Consider the following 14125-nt stretch of genomic DNA (forward strand, 5'->3'; position numbering starts at 1 on the left):
CAGCTGAGGTTTTTGCTTTGTGTACCAGCATGCTTACTTGTTCATACTAAGCCATAGCTTGGTTTAGTGTTACCTATGAACCTGGCCAGTGTTTGCTTACATGCCGCTGTTGCAGCTACAAATGTGCTAAAGATAAAATGTACTTGCTAGAGTCCATACAGATGTGGATTTCATTTAATGTTATTCAGCTCATTTCATTCACAGAATTGTAGAGCTGGAAGGGACCACGAGGGTCATCTAGTCCAACCCCTTGCAATGCAGGGATCTTTTGTCCATTGTGGGGCTTGAACCCATGACCCCGAGACGAAGAGTCTCCATGGCATTGACGCATCCTGATGCAAAAGATTCTGCAACTGTTCAATTGCATCTGTGAGGGAAATGAATTAGCTACTTTCCCTACTTATAGCTTATTTCCATTTTGTTTGTATCATAAAAAAGGAAAAATAATAGATTCTGTCCTGCATATATATTGGTGTCATTACATTATTTTCTATACTGGTGTTGAAGCTAATGTTACTTAGCTTCAGATAGCAGTTCTTCAGAAGACTTTCAATAATCTAAGCTGTCACTCTTGATATCCTTACTTCCATTTAACAATATTCTTTCTGAGCTGACATAACCAGCATTGTGTACAAATTCCAGATGCATTTGAATTGTATGGTTTTATACTCCCTTTCTTTTTCGCCCGTTTTGTATCCCTAGTAACCTGTTTGCTTTTCGACTGCACCTGCACATTGAACAGAGTTCATCATTAAGCAGTTTACAATAATCTCCATTCATACTTTTCCAAACCCTTTTGTGTAGGACCTTGAGAGCTGGTTGAGCAAGAACACAGGAGTGACAAAAGTGTAATTCATGTTGAAAATTATCTGTGGACGCTATATTGAGTTCACACGCTTTGGTCATATCTGTGGATTCTTCACTACCCTGTTTATATGTGATTATAGTCTATCAACAATAAATGTTATCTCACCTAAGTACTCCTTAAGTCTGTCCAGAGCCCATAGTATCCCATTCGGCACCATATTGTCAGCTTTTTCCTTTTCAAGATCACTAAATTTTATACGTTATATAGCCAGTTTCCAACATCCTGTCCTTTTCACTCACTAGGAAACATGACGCCCTCCAGGCCTTTCTATCTAGTCCTCATGACTCTTCTGAGACCACATCACCTTCACATGTCACATCCCTTGCCAGCCCTCCTCTGCACTCTTCCCTGAGTCCTTTTGCCAGGCCGAAATGTGTCATTGGAACTGTTAGATTGTCTTTTGTTTGCCTGGATGGAGGACAGAGTGATGTGTGTGAGTGTGTGTGTAGAATGGTCTACGGTTTGTATGGCTAGAATGTAGACTATTGTACAAAGGTAAGAGTTGCATCCATTGTGCTGCCCATTTTTACCTCTAGTCATGCCCACTGCTGGTATGCGGTCCTTGGAATGGAGTGTGGTCTTTGAGCTGCAAAAGGTTCCTCACTCCAGGGCTAGAGCATGATACAAAATTAGAAGTTGGGGGAACCAATTTTGGGGAGGTGGAAAGCATAGCTAAACATGAGTGTGCTGGCTCTCAGGGAGAAGATCTTGGCCACTTTGCTCCTTGTTTGATGCTGCAACACACTGAAATAAGGGCATGGTTTGGTTTAGCATGATGTCCAATTCAGGGCTCATGGTTTAACTCTCTCCATACTAGCCGCAAGCCCCAACCAAGGTTTGTTCTTTGTTTGTGACTTGTGGTTGGTCTGGAGACTGTCCTAGCCTGGAAACTAGATGCAGAGCAGCAAGAGGAACTTCTGCAACTTCCTGTTTAGAGGCAATATGGCTGGACACTTTGTTTGATCTTAATGGAAATGTGACTTGAGTTTTATCAGCTCACAACAGTTAATTGTTATCAATATGGAACTTTATTCGACCCTAAGACAAAAGAGAACCAAAAGCTATCAGTGAAAATGCATGCTTTGCTGGGTGAGGTTGATGCTTGTTGGTGCTTTTGAAATTGTTTTATTGATTTGGGAAATTGTTTATATAACTTCTCTATAGTAAGGGTTTGGGATCTTTAGGAATGTGATGTTACAAAACAGAATTTGTTATGTGCTTTCTGATGACAAAATAAAATGTTTTATTACTGGCTGTTCTGAATGGCTACAGATAATTAAATAAACAAAAAGAATGCCTCAAATATCTCTTTCTATGATGCAGCTTAGTGTCACAAAATGGAATTCTCATAGCCTTGTCTTAGCAGCCATTCATTCATTAATTTCATAAAATTTATACATTGCTTAATTGCAAAACAAAGAAAACCCCCCTCAAAGTGGTCTACAAAAAAATAAAACAAGAAAATCAAGAAAACTCATTAGTTTGGAGACTTGGCAAAATGAAGACTGGGGACTCCCAGGTTTGAGAAGAATCCAACTTTTTGCTTTTCAGTAGCAACAAAAAGCCTAAAGGATTTTGATGCTTAAGAACTTTTGGGGGGTATTGCTAATGGTGAACTATGTATAAATTACAAGGGGGAGTATTTTTATCGTAGAGGGAACTTGTATTAGTGATGAGGAAACAATTTTGACTCAGTTTGTATGTTTCTGATATATTTGTTGACATGTCACTCTCTTTTCCAGAGAAAGCCTTAAAAAACAAAAAACAAAAAAGACACACCTGCTCATTTGATGGTTTGAATCCTCCAAACAAACCACAAGTGGCAAGCCAAAAACAAACCTTGGCTTCCGCCTTTGATTTGCTTGTATAGAAGCAAACCGTGAATGCTGATTTGTGCATAATGCTAAGACAGTGCTCTGGTTTATTCCCTCATAGCACAGGGAGAAGAGGGAAGGGCCCAAATGAGCATCATCCTTCTGCTTGTTCACTGTGTAAGCCATGGTTTAAGGTTTACAGTTACATGTGAATTGGACCAATGAAGTTTCTCAATCATTTTAAAACAACATGTTTCTGCTCAAAGTATTTGCAGGCAAACCCCATTGTGATTTTGGCTCTTTTCTAAATTGCTGACTTGCTAACCAAGCAACTAAGAAACAAGCCACTGAAAGAAGCCTTTGAGTTAGTAACCCTATCCTGACTTTCTATTCTAATTTGAAATATCAGATTATATCCAGTGTTTAATTTCTGTATCATCCATGATAAATTTCCAGAATGGACATTAAAGATCTGCATGTTTCACATTTGCTGATAATCTTATAATGTTGCTTTCTAGTTTGATCCTTTATCAGTTGAAAGCAAGAAAGCCGCAACTGTGGTGCTGATGCTCAGTTCTCCCGAAGAGGAAGTTTTGTCTAAAGCATGTGAAGCTATCTATAAATTTGCATCAAAAGGTTAATGTTTCAGTTATCAAATCTAACCACATGTCTTGTCTTTCTTCTCATTAATAAATCTGATTGGTACCAAAAAATTTTCATTAATAATTATTGCTGCTGCTACATAATATTTCTTAAGTCACAAGTATATGCAAGATACTATCCAGAGTGCAGTGATATGGTTCCTCTCTTGATTAGCTGAGCCATGGCTAGAAATGAGATAGAAATTTGCTTCAGTTTGGATTGCAAAACCAATATGTGAACCAAAGTAGAGCTACCCTTCAAAATTCACACTACATTTTGAAATGCAGTTCTTCACCCACATGTGTACAAAAATGTGTATATTAGGAGAAAGTGTGGATGAAAATGCATATTTAAGTGAAAACATGAGGGGAAATTGATTGCAAAATTTATATATAAAAATGCATACAAAATGTACGTATAAATTTGCACTTAAAAAGCAGGTGAATTTTCATGAACCCCTTTTTTAAATTGCAAACTGATGTAGAAATGTGGAGAACTGAAATTGTGTTTGGAAAAACAAGAAACTGAGTGAAACAAAACTGCGAGATTTTTGTCCATCTCTAGTCATGACTCATGAGCAGCCTCTGCAGGATGAAGATGAGGGAATTACTTAGCCAGATCAGACTTACAGCTGATCCAGACATCTGCTTTTGACACAAGTTTTAGGGGATTGTACCACTGTAGAAGGGATGTGAGGGATCATTTCTTTAAAATTGGCTGAGACAAAACCCTGCAAGTGAGATGCTTTCTACCTCCTGTGTTAGCTCTTCAGCTGCAGCAGGATTTTAAACACAACACTTTTTCTTGTTATTCACCGCATATATTCTGAGTTGTTTTAGTCTCAAGAGAGAACAGTAGAAGCCCGTTTGAATCAGCTGTAACATCAAAGCTTTGTTCCTGTTTTTGAGGTGCTAGAATATCTTCCCATTAGTTTCTGTGTGCGGTGAAGAAAGCAACTTCACTTTCAAAAGCAGCCATAAGCAAAGTCAGCACTAGACAACATATATTTACCTTTTGTTGTTGTTGAATCACACATGTACATGGGTGTGTAAGAATCTACCCATGTCCCTTTGATTTAAGATAGAAAAGCTGAAGTGGGAGGATAAAGCTTTATAATGATATAGTGAAGATCTTGTGCTCTAGGACTCCAGTACTATTATTAGAAGCATTGGAATATTTTGATCTTTGTGAATTTTGACCTGAATTCACGTTAACATGAACTGACTTATCTGTACCTCCCATGCTAATGAGAGAGTCAGCGCTTGGGTTATCTGCCTGCTTTTGGACATCCTAAATGTTCTAACACAGCTCAAAAATGTATCGAAATGAATCTTGAAATATGCATTCTAAGAGAAAAATACATTTAAGACTTTGTATTAAAGTAGTACTGAAATACAAATTTGTAAGGATTTTAAAAAACGAATTCACAGATTAATGGGGAAACTGGATCAGAGGTGGAGCATGGGGGGGCAGCTGCTGGGCAATTGCCCTGGTGCAGAAAAAAAATTACGGGCACGCCTCTGCAGCTGCCACCCTGACCAGAAGCGCTCCCCATCCCACCCGCCCACCTCACCTGAGCAGCACACTGAGAAGGAGCTGGGAGAGGGCGGACTCTTGCATATCTCAGCTGCACAGTGTCCCTTGCTGGTGGGGAAGGTGGGTGGAGAGCAAGACTTTTGTCATGGTGGTGGTAGTGCCCGAGACCAAAGAGGCGCACACGAATGTCCCACTGAGGCTCCACAGTTCAGTCTGGAGCAGTAGCGCCACATGGAGGCACAACACTTGCCTTAAGGGGTGCAATACTTTCCTGCCCTGGGCGCTTGTAACCCACGCTACTCCACTGAATCAAGATAGAGCAGATTTATGAGTAAGCACATGCAAAAAGTGCATGGACTGGAAATTGATTGATTCATCCATCCCTGTTAATGGAATATTAATGCTATTCCTTTAATTTTTGGTGTTCAGACTGTGGATGCCATTGTTCATGTAACCAAAATAGCACCATTCACTCACAAAAGGGGGACGGGGGAGGTATCAGAAGACCTATGGGGATCCCAAATTTGCTGAAATATGGAATACATTTTAAAGAAAAACCCTGTGGAAGGGAGATCCCAAAACAGCCACATCAGGACTGCAGATTCTGATTGGCCACAGAATGCGGCTGACTGTTCAGATGGATTGGATGGGACTCGTGGTGGAGAAAACTGGGAGGGGGGAAATAGAACAGAGTGGCTGGAATTGTGATCAGCAGCACTCTGTGTTGAAACATTACTGCTGCAGGTCCCACTTGTTAATATTATTATTCATCTTGTGTTGACAGTAAAGACCACTGACAATAGGGACCATTTCATGGGTATAAACTATCAGAGGCTACTAGTCATAATATCTATCCTCTGCCTCCACAACTGGAGGCAGTATGCACCTGAGTACCATTTGCTGGAAACCACAGCAGGAGAGAGTGCTCATGTGCTCAAGTCCTGCTTATGGGCTTTCAATAGGCATCTGGTTGGCTACTGTGAGATCAGGATGCTGAACTAGGTGGGTCAGTGGCCAGACCCAGCAGGCTCCTCTTATGTTCTTATTTGCTTTTTAGGTGAAGAAAATAAGCTGACTCTTCTTGACCTTGGAGCCTTGGAACCTTTATTTAAATTAGTTACACATGAAGACCCTATTGTCCGCAGAAATGCCACCATGGTAGTTGGGGTGATGGCTTCTCACAGTAAGAGAATCATGCACAATTATATTTGCTAGCAATATTAAATAAGTTAAGTGCAACTGATGAAATCATAATAGTCCAGTAGAATGACAGTAGAATAATTCATCTGAAATCTTGGGGCTCCTATATCATCACACTGATGGAGTAATCCCAACAACTATACTGGAGGCAGCATCACTATCCACCAAGTCTCCGTGCAAGGAAGAAGGGCCTATACAGAGAACAATAATCTAGTACTTGAGAGTGGAGATTCAGCATAGATGAGGCCTGAACAGCTTGTTACTCAGCCATCCAACTGCAACCACTGTCAAATATGGTAGCCCACCAGGGGCTCAATAAATATTTTTTGTTTCCTGCCTGAGACTGCAAATGCAGGCGTGGTTGTCAAGCACCTGGTAGGTTGCAATATGCAAAGGATGGGCTATGTTTGACTTCTGTATTTGACTTGACATGTCACCAGTTGTGCAGACCTGACCTCAAATAATGACACACATTGTTTTGTCAAAAGAGGTGCGCTTCAAAGCTTTTGTAATCCTGCATCAGACACTATGGGGCTTGAAACAAAAACCCTATAGACCAGGGGTTCTGATCAGGGGAGGGTACTACAAGCCATTTCAGCTACATCATGTCCACAACAACCCATAATTATTCTGGCCTAGGAAGTCAGGTGGCACCATAGGAGCCAACTGCTAGGGGTCGTGGTCCCTTTGGCCCCCCTTAAATGCTTGAGGGGTCTGCCCCCCCCCCAAGTTGACGGGCATTGCCATTCAAACGGTCTGCTCACATGTCTTGGTTTCTTAGAATTCCTGAACAACACTGGGTATGAGGCTGCTGGTTTCAAATATGTCCAAATCTGCTTGTGTCTTTCAAACATTTTGAAATCATCACCAAAACTAGAACATTGCATTTCAATATAACTTTGATAAATGTACCCAAATCTACTGGGGGAGGACGGAGGACTATGGCTGTTCTTAAATATGAAAATAAATTGATCAGCACATTCAAAAACTGTTTTAAAGAGGTTTAGAATGAAAGCTTTTGCAAAATTGTTGCCAAAATTAGTGAGTGGGAGTGTTTGTCATTTTCTTTCATTCTTTAATTGACTGTTATTGTGTATCTGATGTTGTTTGGCACAAAAGGATATAAAGATCTCTTTTGGAAGTGGCTTGCTTTTTGGTTTTCTAATTTCCCCTAATATATTTCCCTGTCAACTCCCAGCAAAGTACACTCCACCTTTGATGTTACTCATACAGCAGCCATATATTTTCTACTACCTAGTAGAACTTAATACAACTGTAATATTAAGATTACATCGCCAGTTCTAATTGCACACTGTATTCTTTCAATATATTGACTAAATATATTGCTTCATATCTACATTTGCTTCATTGTAGATGATGTGAAAAAATCATTAAGACAGCTAGATGTTACAAGTGCATTTATAGCTCGCCTGGCACCGGAAGGTAATTTGTAGTACTCCTTTGTGCTTCTGTCATTTAATATTTTTTTGAAGGACTGTGGTTTGGATTTTTCTTTTAAAAGTGTATAGCAAAATGAGATGAGACTGGATTAAGAGCTTCTGTTTACATATAGCTTCTAATGACATTTTGCTAACCATCAACAAATGAGAGTATTTACTATGCTAGTTAATGGCTAATTGCACTATTTCATTTTTATGCCATAGAAGATGTAGTCACCCATGAGTTTGCCAGCCTTTGTCTGGTACACATGGCAGCAGAATACAACAGTAAAGTGCAAATATTTGAGCAAGGTGGACTAGAGCCGCTTATCAGCCTGCTAGGAAGTCCTGATCCCGATGTTAAGAAAAATTGTGTTGAATGCATCTATAACATGGTACAGGTGATTATTTTTCACTGTTTTAAGTATAAAGGAATATATTGTTTAATTATAAAGTGATGCTCATCTTCAGTTTGTACTTCAAAATTAATTATTGGTTCGCGTATGGTTATCTTTAAATTTACACTAGTTTTTTCCCAATAACCCGTTCCAATACATCTTCCTCATATCCCATAAACTAGGAATTCACTGTCTACCAACTGTTGAACTTGGGGAACTCCCCTCTAAAGTGTCCCCATTAGGTGTTCAACACCGTCATCTCTATCAATGCTGATCACATGTTAGGCAGAAGAGGTATAAAGGAGTCTGACATCCACTTCTCCATCCCTGCCCAAGGGATGATTAATGCTGTCACTATTAATGGAGATCCAGGTTCTGTTTGCAGGAGTTTTACACTCTTAAATACCCTTTTGTAATTGACATGGGGGTGAGGAGGGGTAGGAGATGAGATCCATGAACAATACTCTGTGGATCTCTCTTGCTCTGGGTTGATTTACTTGATGGCAAGTCCTATTGATTTCAGTGGAATGTGCTTCCAATTAAATGTGCTTAGGATGAATTGGAACAAACTGCATTTGCATGCATATAAAGGAAATCATTTTTTAAGACTAGAATGCATAAAATCCATTGTCTCTTCATTGTGTGGAAAAAATGGTTTGACCCTTCCAGAGAGGGTTGTGAAAATGTCTGTGTTTGGGGGAGAGGGAGGGAATCAGAAATGGGTTCTGGCTTATTCTTGCATAACACACCATGATTTTGCACATCTTCTTAACTCTTGGTAAATGCTTTTGACAGCTTCTTTTCATAAGGAAAGGAAGGTTATTGTAATTGGTTACTTTCACAATCAAGTGTTAATGTCACCATATGCTGGTTAGCAAAAGAATGGTGCATTTGTGTATGGGAGTTCTTTTCAGAGTCTAATTGCTTGATCCACAATCCAGTGAAGCTGAAACACGAGGATTTAAGCGGATTTAGTTCCATTGACTTCAGTGGTACCAAATTGGCTTAAGTTCAAGCACTCAAATTTAACTGTGTTGTGGATCGGGCTATAAGTGAATCAACTCGGTAATGAATTCAATTCACAGCTCAATCTTTTCTAGGGCATCAGAGCATGTCTTTATTCTGAATCACATTTTGCTGTTTCCCTTCTTTTGCTATCTAGCTGTCTTTGTTGTAAGATATATCTGGACAACTGCACCTGGTGCTTGCTTAGATTGATAATAGAAATTGCACAGAAACATGCATAAGCTGCTATTTTTTAAAAAACTTAAAACTTTTTTTTATATACCATTTTTATACTGCCTAGGACGCAGTCGTTCTTTTGGAAGGTTTTATTACTAGAAAAGGTTGGAATATTTTGCAAGAAAGTTTTTAATATTCAGTTATTTAATAAGTAATAAAATAGCAGTGAATGTGCAGAGACCTTCACATGCAGATAAAATTATCAAACTGAATTTGAGTGATCCTTTTTGTAAAAGTCATATGTACTAAAAAAATTTAAGGTCAGTTTCTTCTTCAAAAGTATTTTAAAATGTGGCGTGAAAGCAATATGCTTCAAATTATATACAAACTGGTGCTATTTTTCAAGAAAAAGAGGTGCCAGAACTCTCCATTCTCATTCTCTTAGAATGGCAATGGCACCTACCTGAGAGGTGCCGGAACCTGCATGAGAGGTGCTGGAACTGAGTTCCAGTGAGTTCCGGCTGAAAAGAAGCCCTGCAAACTAGGATTGCTGAGTATTGTTCTGTGTAATGTGTAATTTGTGATATTTGGAGCCTAACAATTGTCAGCTTCAAAATAACAAATAATTTAATTGCATTTGTGATAATCGTCTTGCAAAACCACAACATTATACATTATTGTGTTTTTCCATCTAACCATTTCTGTTTGGTACTTAACTACAGGATTTTCAGAGTCGTGCTGCAGTTCGTGAACTAAATGTGATTCCTCCTTTGTTGGATCTTTTGAAGTCTGACTATCCAATTATTCAGTTGTTAGCTCTCAAAACCTTAGGTACTATTTCCATTGATAGAGAAACCAGAGTTATGCTAAGAGAACATCAAGGATTAGACCATCTTTTCAAGATCCTTGAAACTAAGGTACCTTTTACTTAAATATAGAGCTGTCATTTGCTTGATGAAATCTTAGTTAGTCATATTAATTGTAGGCCATTAATTGTTACTCAATCTGAATAAACTCACAGTTGTATTAGAAGGAAAAAAGCATTATGTGACTTAGATAATGCATACATGTGCCATTGTACGTATCATCTTATAAAATTATTAATTTAAGTATCTTGCTAGTTAAACTTTTAGTAGAACAAATTGTTTTTAACTGATGGATCTACTGGGTAATTGATTATTCAGTTAAGTATTTCAACGTTACTAGAAACATATGGTCAACTCTAAACTGAACTTTAACAATCTGTACGGTAAATAAAATGCAACTTCTTTCACGCAAAACATGTACTGAAAATCCTTACTTCATTCATAATAATTGCATGGAACTGTAAACTATTTTTTAATGGCCTCAATCCAAAGAGAGGGTAGCCCCATTGACTGGGTGGACAGTGCTGGTTACTAGTGAATGTGTGGTTGTGAACAGTCCAAAACAGATGACTAGCTTTGGGCATTGTCATCAAAGGCAGAGTTAATCATTTATTTGGCTGAATATATAGCCAAAACCACCAACTATCCAGCACAGTGCATGCAATCCGAAGTGGCAGATGCATCCCCAGGGGCAGCGATCAGGACAAATAACTTACATGTGTTGGATACTTATTGCACTAGTATTTTATTTGATGTTACTAAAGATTTGGCGTATAGAATAATGTTTAGTTTCAAAGTATACAAATGCTAACCAGGGATTGGGTTTGTAAGAACCTTCCGTTTCTGTGATAAGATATACATCATTTATTTGTCTCAATGAGAAATCACAAGGCTTAATTAGTTGTATATCAATTGGAAATTTTAAAATTTCAGTATTTCTGCAGAGAAGTATTCAGATTCTATTGGTGTCAACTGAATAATTTTGCTTGTCTTTTTAATTGTCCTAAAGAGGATGATAGCAGCTTTTTCAATCCCTTTCCACCATGTGCTGTATGCCCGTTGCACGAGGAATGCCTCCACACCCACGCAGGTTGTGTGCAGCGAGGCCCCTTTCCTGCAAATTCTTTGGCACATATGAATAGGCCTCAGACAAAAAGCTTGTGTTAGGGCTTACTTTAAATAGATTGCAACAAGGCATTTTGTACAGTTGGGCAGTGTATTTATATAGCATTATGGAAACTGTGAACAAATTTTTAAAGAAAATTCCAATGACTGACACATTTTGTGCTAAAATATAAATGTGATCAAGCATTACATTAAACACATGGCATTTTGCAAACTATTTATTTATTCATTTAATGAAATTTATATACCACTTGATTGTAAAAAAAAACCCTCAAAGTGATTTACATTTAATGTTTGTATTTGTTTAACTTTTAGGAATTTAATGATTTACATGTTGAAGCTCTCGGAGTGGTGGCAAATTGTCTTGAGGATGTGGATACTATGCAATTGATTCAGGAGACAGGGGGCCTCAGAAAACTACTTGCCTTCACTGAAGTTTCCACTCTCACCGATTTTCAGAAGAATGCAGCAAAGGCTATTGCTAAAGCAGCTTACGACCGTATGTCATTTCTAAAATACTTATTTCTTATGGAAAGCCTTAGAGCATATTTGTGGCATATATTTTTATGGTTGAAGGTAATATTGGACCATGTTGATGGGGGATGTCCTGCCTTGTAGAAAGTTCTTACTAACTGTGATTATTTGACACAGATTTTGCCAATTAGTTCAGCTACTTGGCATAAAGTTTTATTTAGGAGTGGTGGGTGGGCACACTCCATCTCCCTTGTGTTATTGACCCACTATGATTATTTCTTAAGAGCAACTATATCTCTGTTTATTATGAGGCATATAATAATAAACTAAATAATGCTCTCTTTTTTTGTATGTGCAATATGCAGCTTTATCCTATGGAAATTAGCTTGGAAGTCCCAGTGGGGCTAACTCCCAGGAAAGTGTGTACAGTATAGGAGTGCATCTTGCAGTAGAACTGCTCTGCTTGTATATTCAAATGCACATTACTTTTGAGTAGACTTGTATAGAATTACAGCCAAGTATAGCCAAGACCAGGCCTTTGAGCCTTGTTTCATAGCCTTTTCCCCCTACATCTTTCATGGAAATATGAAATGCCGCACTGCTGTCACATTTTACCCCTCCATTCACTATCAAATACGTCGTGTGTGTAAGAAAAATACCTCACAAAAGATTTGTTGTCTCAGTCCTGTTTTTATTTATTTATTTAATTAAACAACTGTAATCTCAAGGGTCCCCCCCACCAACTTGGCAAATATTTTTCATTTCCAGGATTAATTCCATCTCATATTCTTAGAATTTCCCCTCTTGGGCTGCTAGGGAGCAGACTTTTTTTTGCATAGCAGCCTTCAAAATGACATATAGATTAATGTCCCCAGTGGATTAGCCACTTCATCTTACTTTTTATAATTATTCATTCTGTAATCATTTATTTATATAAACAGTTCGCTGCTTTTGAATTCATTATGGAATTTTGAAGCAAGCAGGCTGAATGCTCATAGCTTGTACTCAGCATGGCAGTGCTGTTTATGTCTCAGAGTAGCATCTGTATAGTGATTTGCAAAGCTGAAATCGAAGGACTGCAGTGCCAAACGACAAAATGTAGTAATATAAATAATAATGTACTTCTTATTGTTCTGAATCCCTCAAGGGGTTCTGGTGACGTAAAATGTGGCAGATTTAGATGCTTCTTGTTTCCACCATATCTGGGTGATTAGTTACTTCTAGAATTTCTGGCAATATTACTTTAATTTATGTACGTTTGTCTCAAACATTTTCTAATGCAGAAAAGTGCCTTATTTCTTGCTAGATAATTGTTTTCTAATATTTTATGTATTTTTCCATAGTCTCCTAGTTTGTCAGGTTAAAGCCTACTCAGATGCTTAGAAAGTTGAAGTAATTTAACTTTTAGATGTTTTAATGTATAGCTGTAAAATTTTCTTGTTTTATCTTTTTGTAAACCCCTTTGAGGGTTTTGTTAAATAATCAAGAGATATATACATTTTATGAAAATAACAGTAATAATTTTTTTAAAAAGAGTTATATAGAGGAACTTAAGAAACCATAGGAAAAACAGAAATTATACCAACAGGCCTTATTATATATAACATGTCAATGAAGATTAATCACACAGAATGTCCATTTAAGATCCACGTAACCCTGAGCAGTACTACTGAGGGGAACGTCAATCAGTTATAGATTTAAAGTTCCTTGTTTTCACCATGTGAATGGAGAAATAACGACAGTAAAAATACATTCATTTATTTTTTAAAAAGAATATCAGTAGGGTAGTTATTATATAATCAATTTGAAATCTTGCCTCCAGGTTCTGCTTCCATTATTTAAGTGGTTAAAATCCAAGAGGAAGGCCAAGACTTCTCATGCTGTTCTTAGGTAGCACCCTTCCTAGGGAGGCCAGCCTGATCCAGTAGCTTTTGTCCTTTTGAAACTTGATTGAGAATGTTTATTAAGAACTGTATTCCAGCAGCTTCTTAGTTGTTGCTGAGATACCTGTTCTTGAGGTTTGAACAATTCTTTGGTTTTATCGTTTTAGAACTTTTCCATTATCTTTGCTACCTTTGAAACATTCTAGGCCAATCCTAAGCATGTTTTGTTTATCTGGAGGTACGGCTGCAATCCCTTATGCACTTACTTGGGATTGAGCACCACTAAACTCAACTGAGATGTATTTCTGAGGAATCATACTTAGAATTGTACTATATGTCTCACAAAGTAAAAAATGGGCTTAAAGGTAAAGGGTAAAGGGACCCCTGACCATTAGGTCCAGTCATGGCCGACTCTGGGGTTGCGGTGCTCATCTCGCTTTATTGGCTGAGGGAGCCGGCGTACAGCTTCCGGGTCATGTGGCCAGCATGACTAAGCCGCTTCTGGCGAACCAGAGCACATTTACCTTCCTGCTGGCGCGGTACCTATTTATCTACTTGCACTTTGACGTGCTTTCAAACTGCTAGGTTGGCAGGAGCAGGGACCGAGCAATGGGAGTTCACCCCGTCGCCGGGATTCGAACCGCCGATCTTCTGATTGGCAAGCCCTTAGCTCTATGGTTTAACCCACAGCGCCACCC

The 14125-nt window shown here is 38.5% G+C and overlaps 2 protein-coding genes across 17 annotated transcripts in view; one reads left to right on the forward strand and one right to left on the reverse strand.

Moving 5' to 3' along the window:
• The window catches only part of PIP4K2A (phosphatidylinositol-5-phosphate 4-kinase type 2 alpha), a 177861-nt gene that overhangs the window by 107985 nt on the left and 55751 nt on the right, over positions 1-14125 (reverse strand). The gene's annotated exons all lie outside the window — the stretch shown is intronic.
• Positions 1-14125, forward strand: part of ARMC3 (armadillo repeat containing 3) — a 57580-nt gene that overhangs the window by 15310 nt on the left and 28145 nt on the right. For 8 of the 12 annotated variants that reach the window (XM_083579456.1, XM_083579455.1, XM_083579460.1 and 5 more), the window contains 6 exons: positions 3201-3318; positions 5918-6043; positions 7435-7503; positions 7725-7900; positions 9802-9996; positions 11386-11569. In XM_083579456.1, the coding sequence (XP_083435582.1) occupies positions 3201-3318; positions 5918-6043; positions 7435-7503; positions 7725-7900; positions 9802-9996; positions 11386-11569 (868 nt within the window). The remainder of the gene's footprint in view (positions 1-3200; positions 3319-5917; positions 6044-7434; positions 7504-7724; positions 7901-9801; positions 9997-11385; positions 11570-14125) is intronic. The other 4 variants (XM_083579463.1, XM_083579464.1, XM_083579466.1 and 1 more) reach the window with 3 other exon arrangements.

This window comes from Podarcis filfolensis (genome assembly GCF_964270895.1).
Source record: "Podarcis filfolensis genome assembly, chromosome: 12".
NCBI classification, from domain to species: domain Eukaryota; kingdom Metazoa; phylum Chordata; class Lepidosauria; order Squamata; family Lacertidae; genus Podarcis; species Podarcis filfolensis.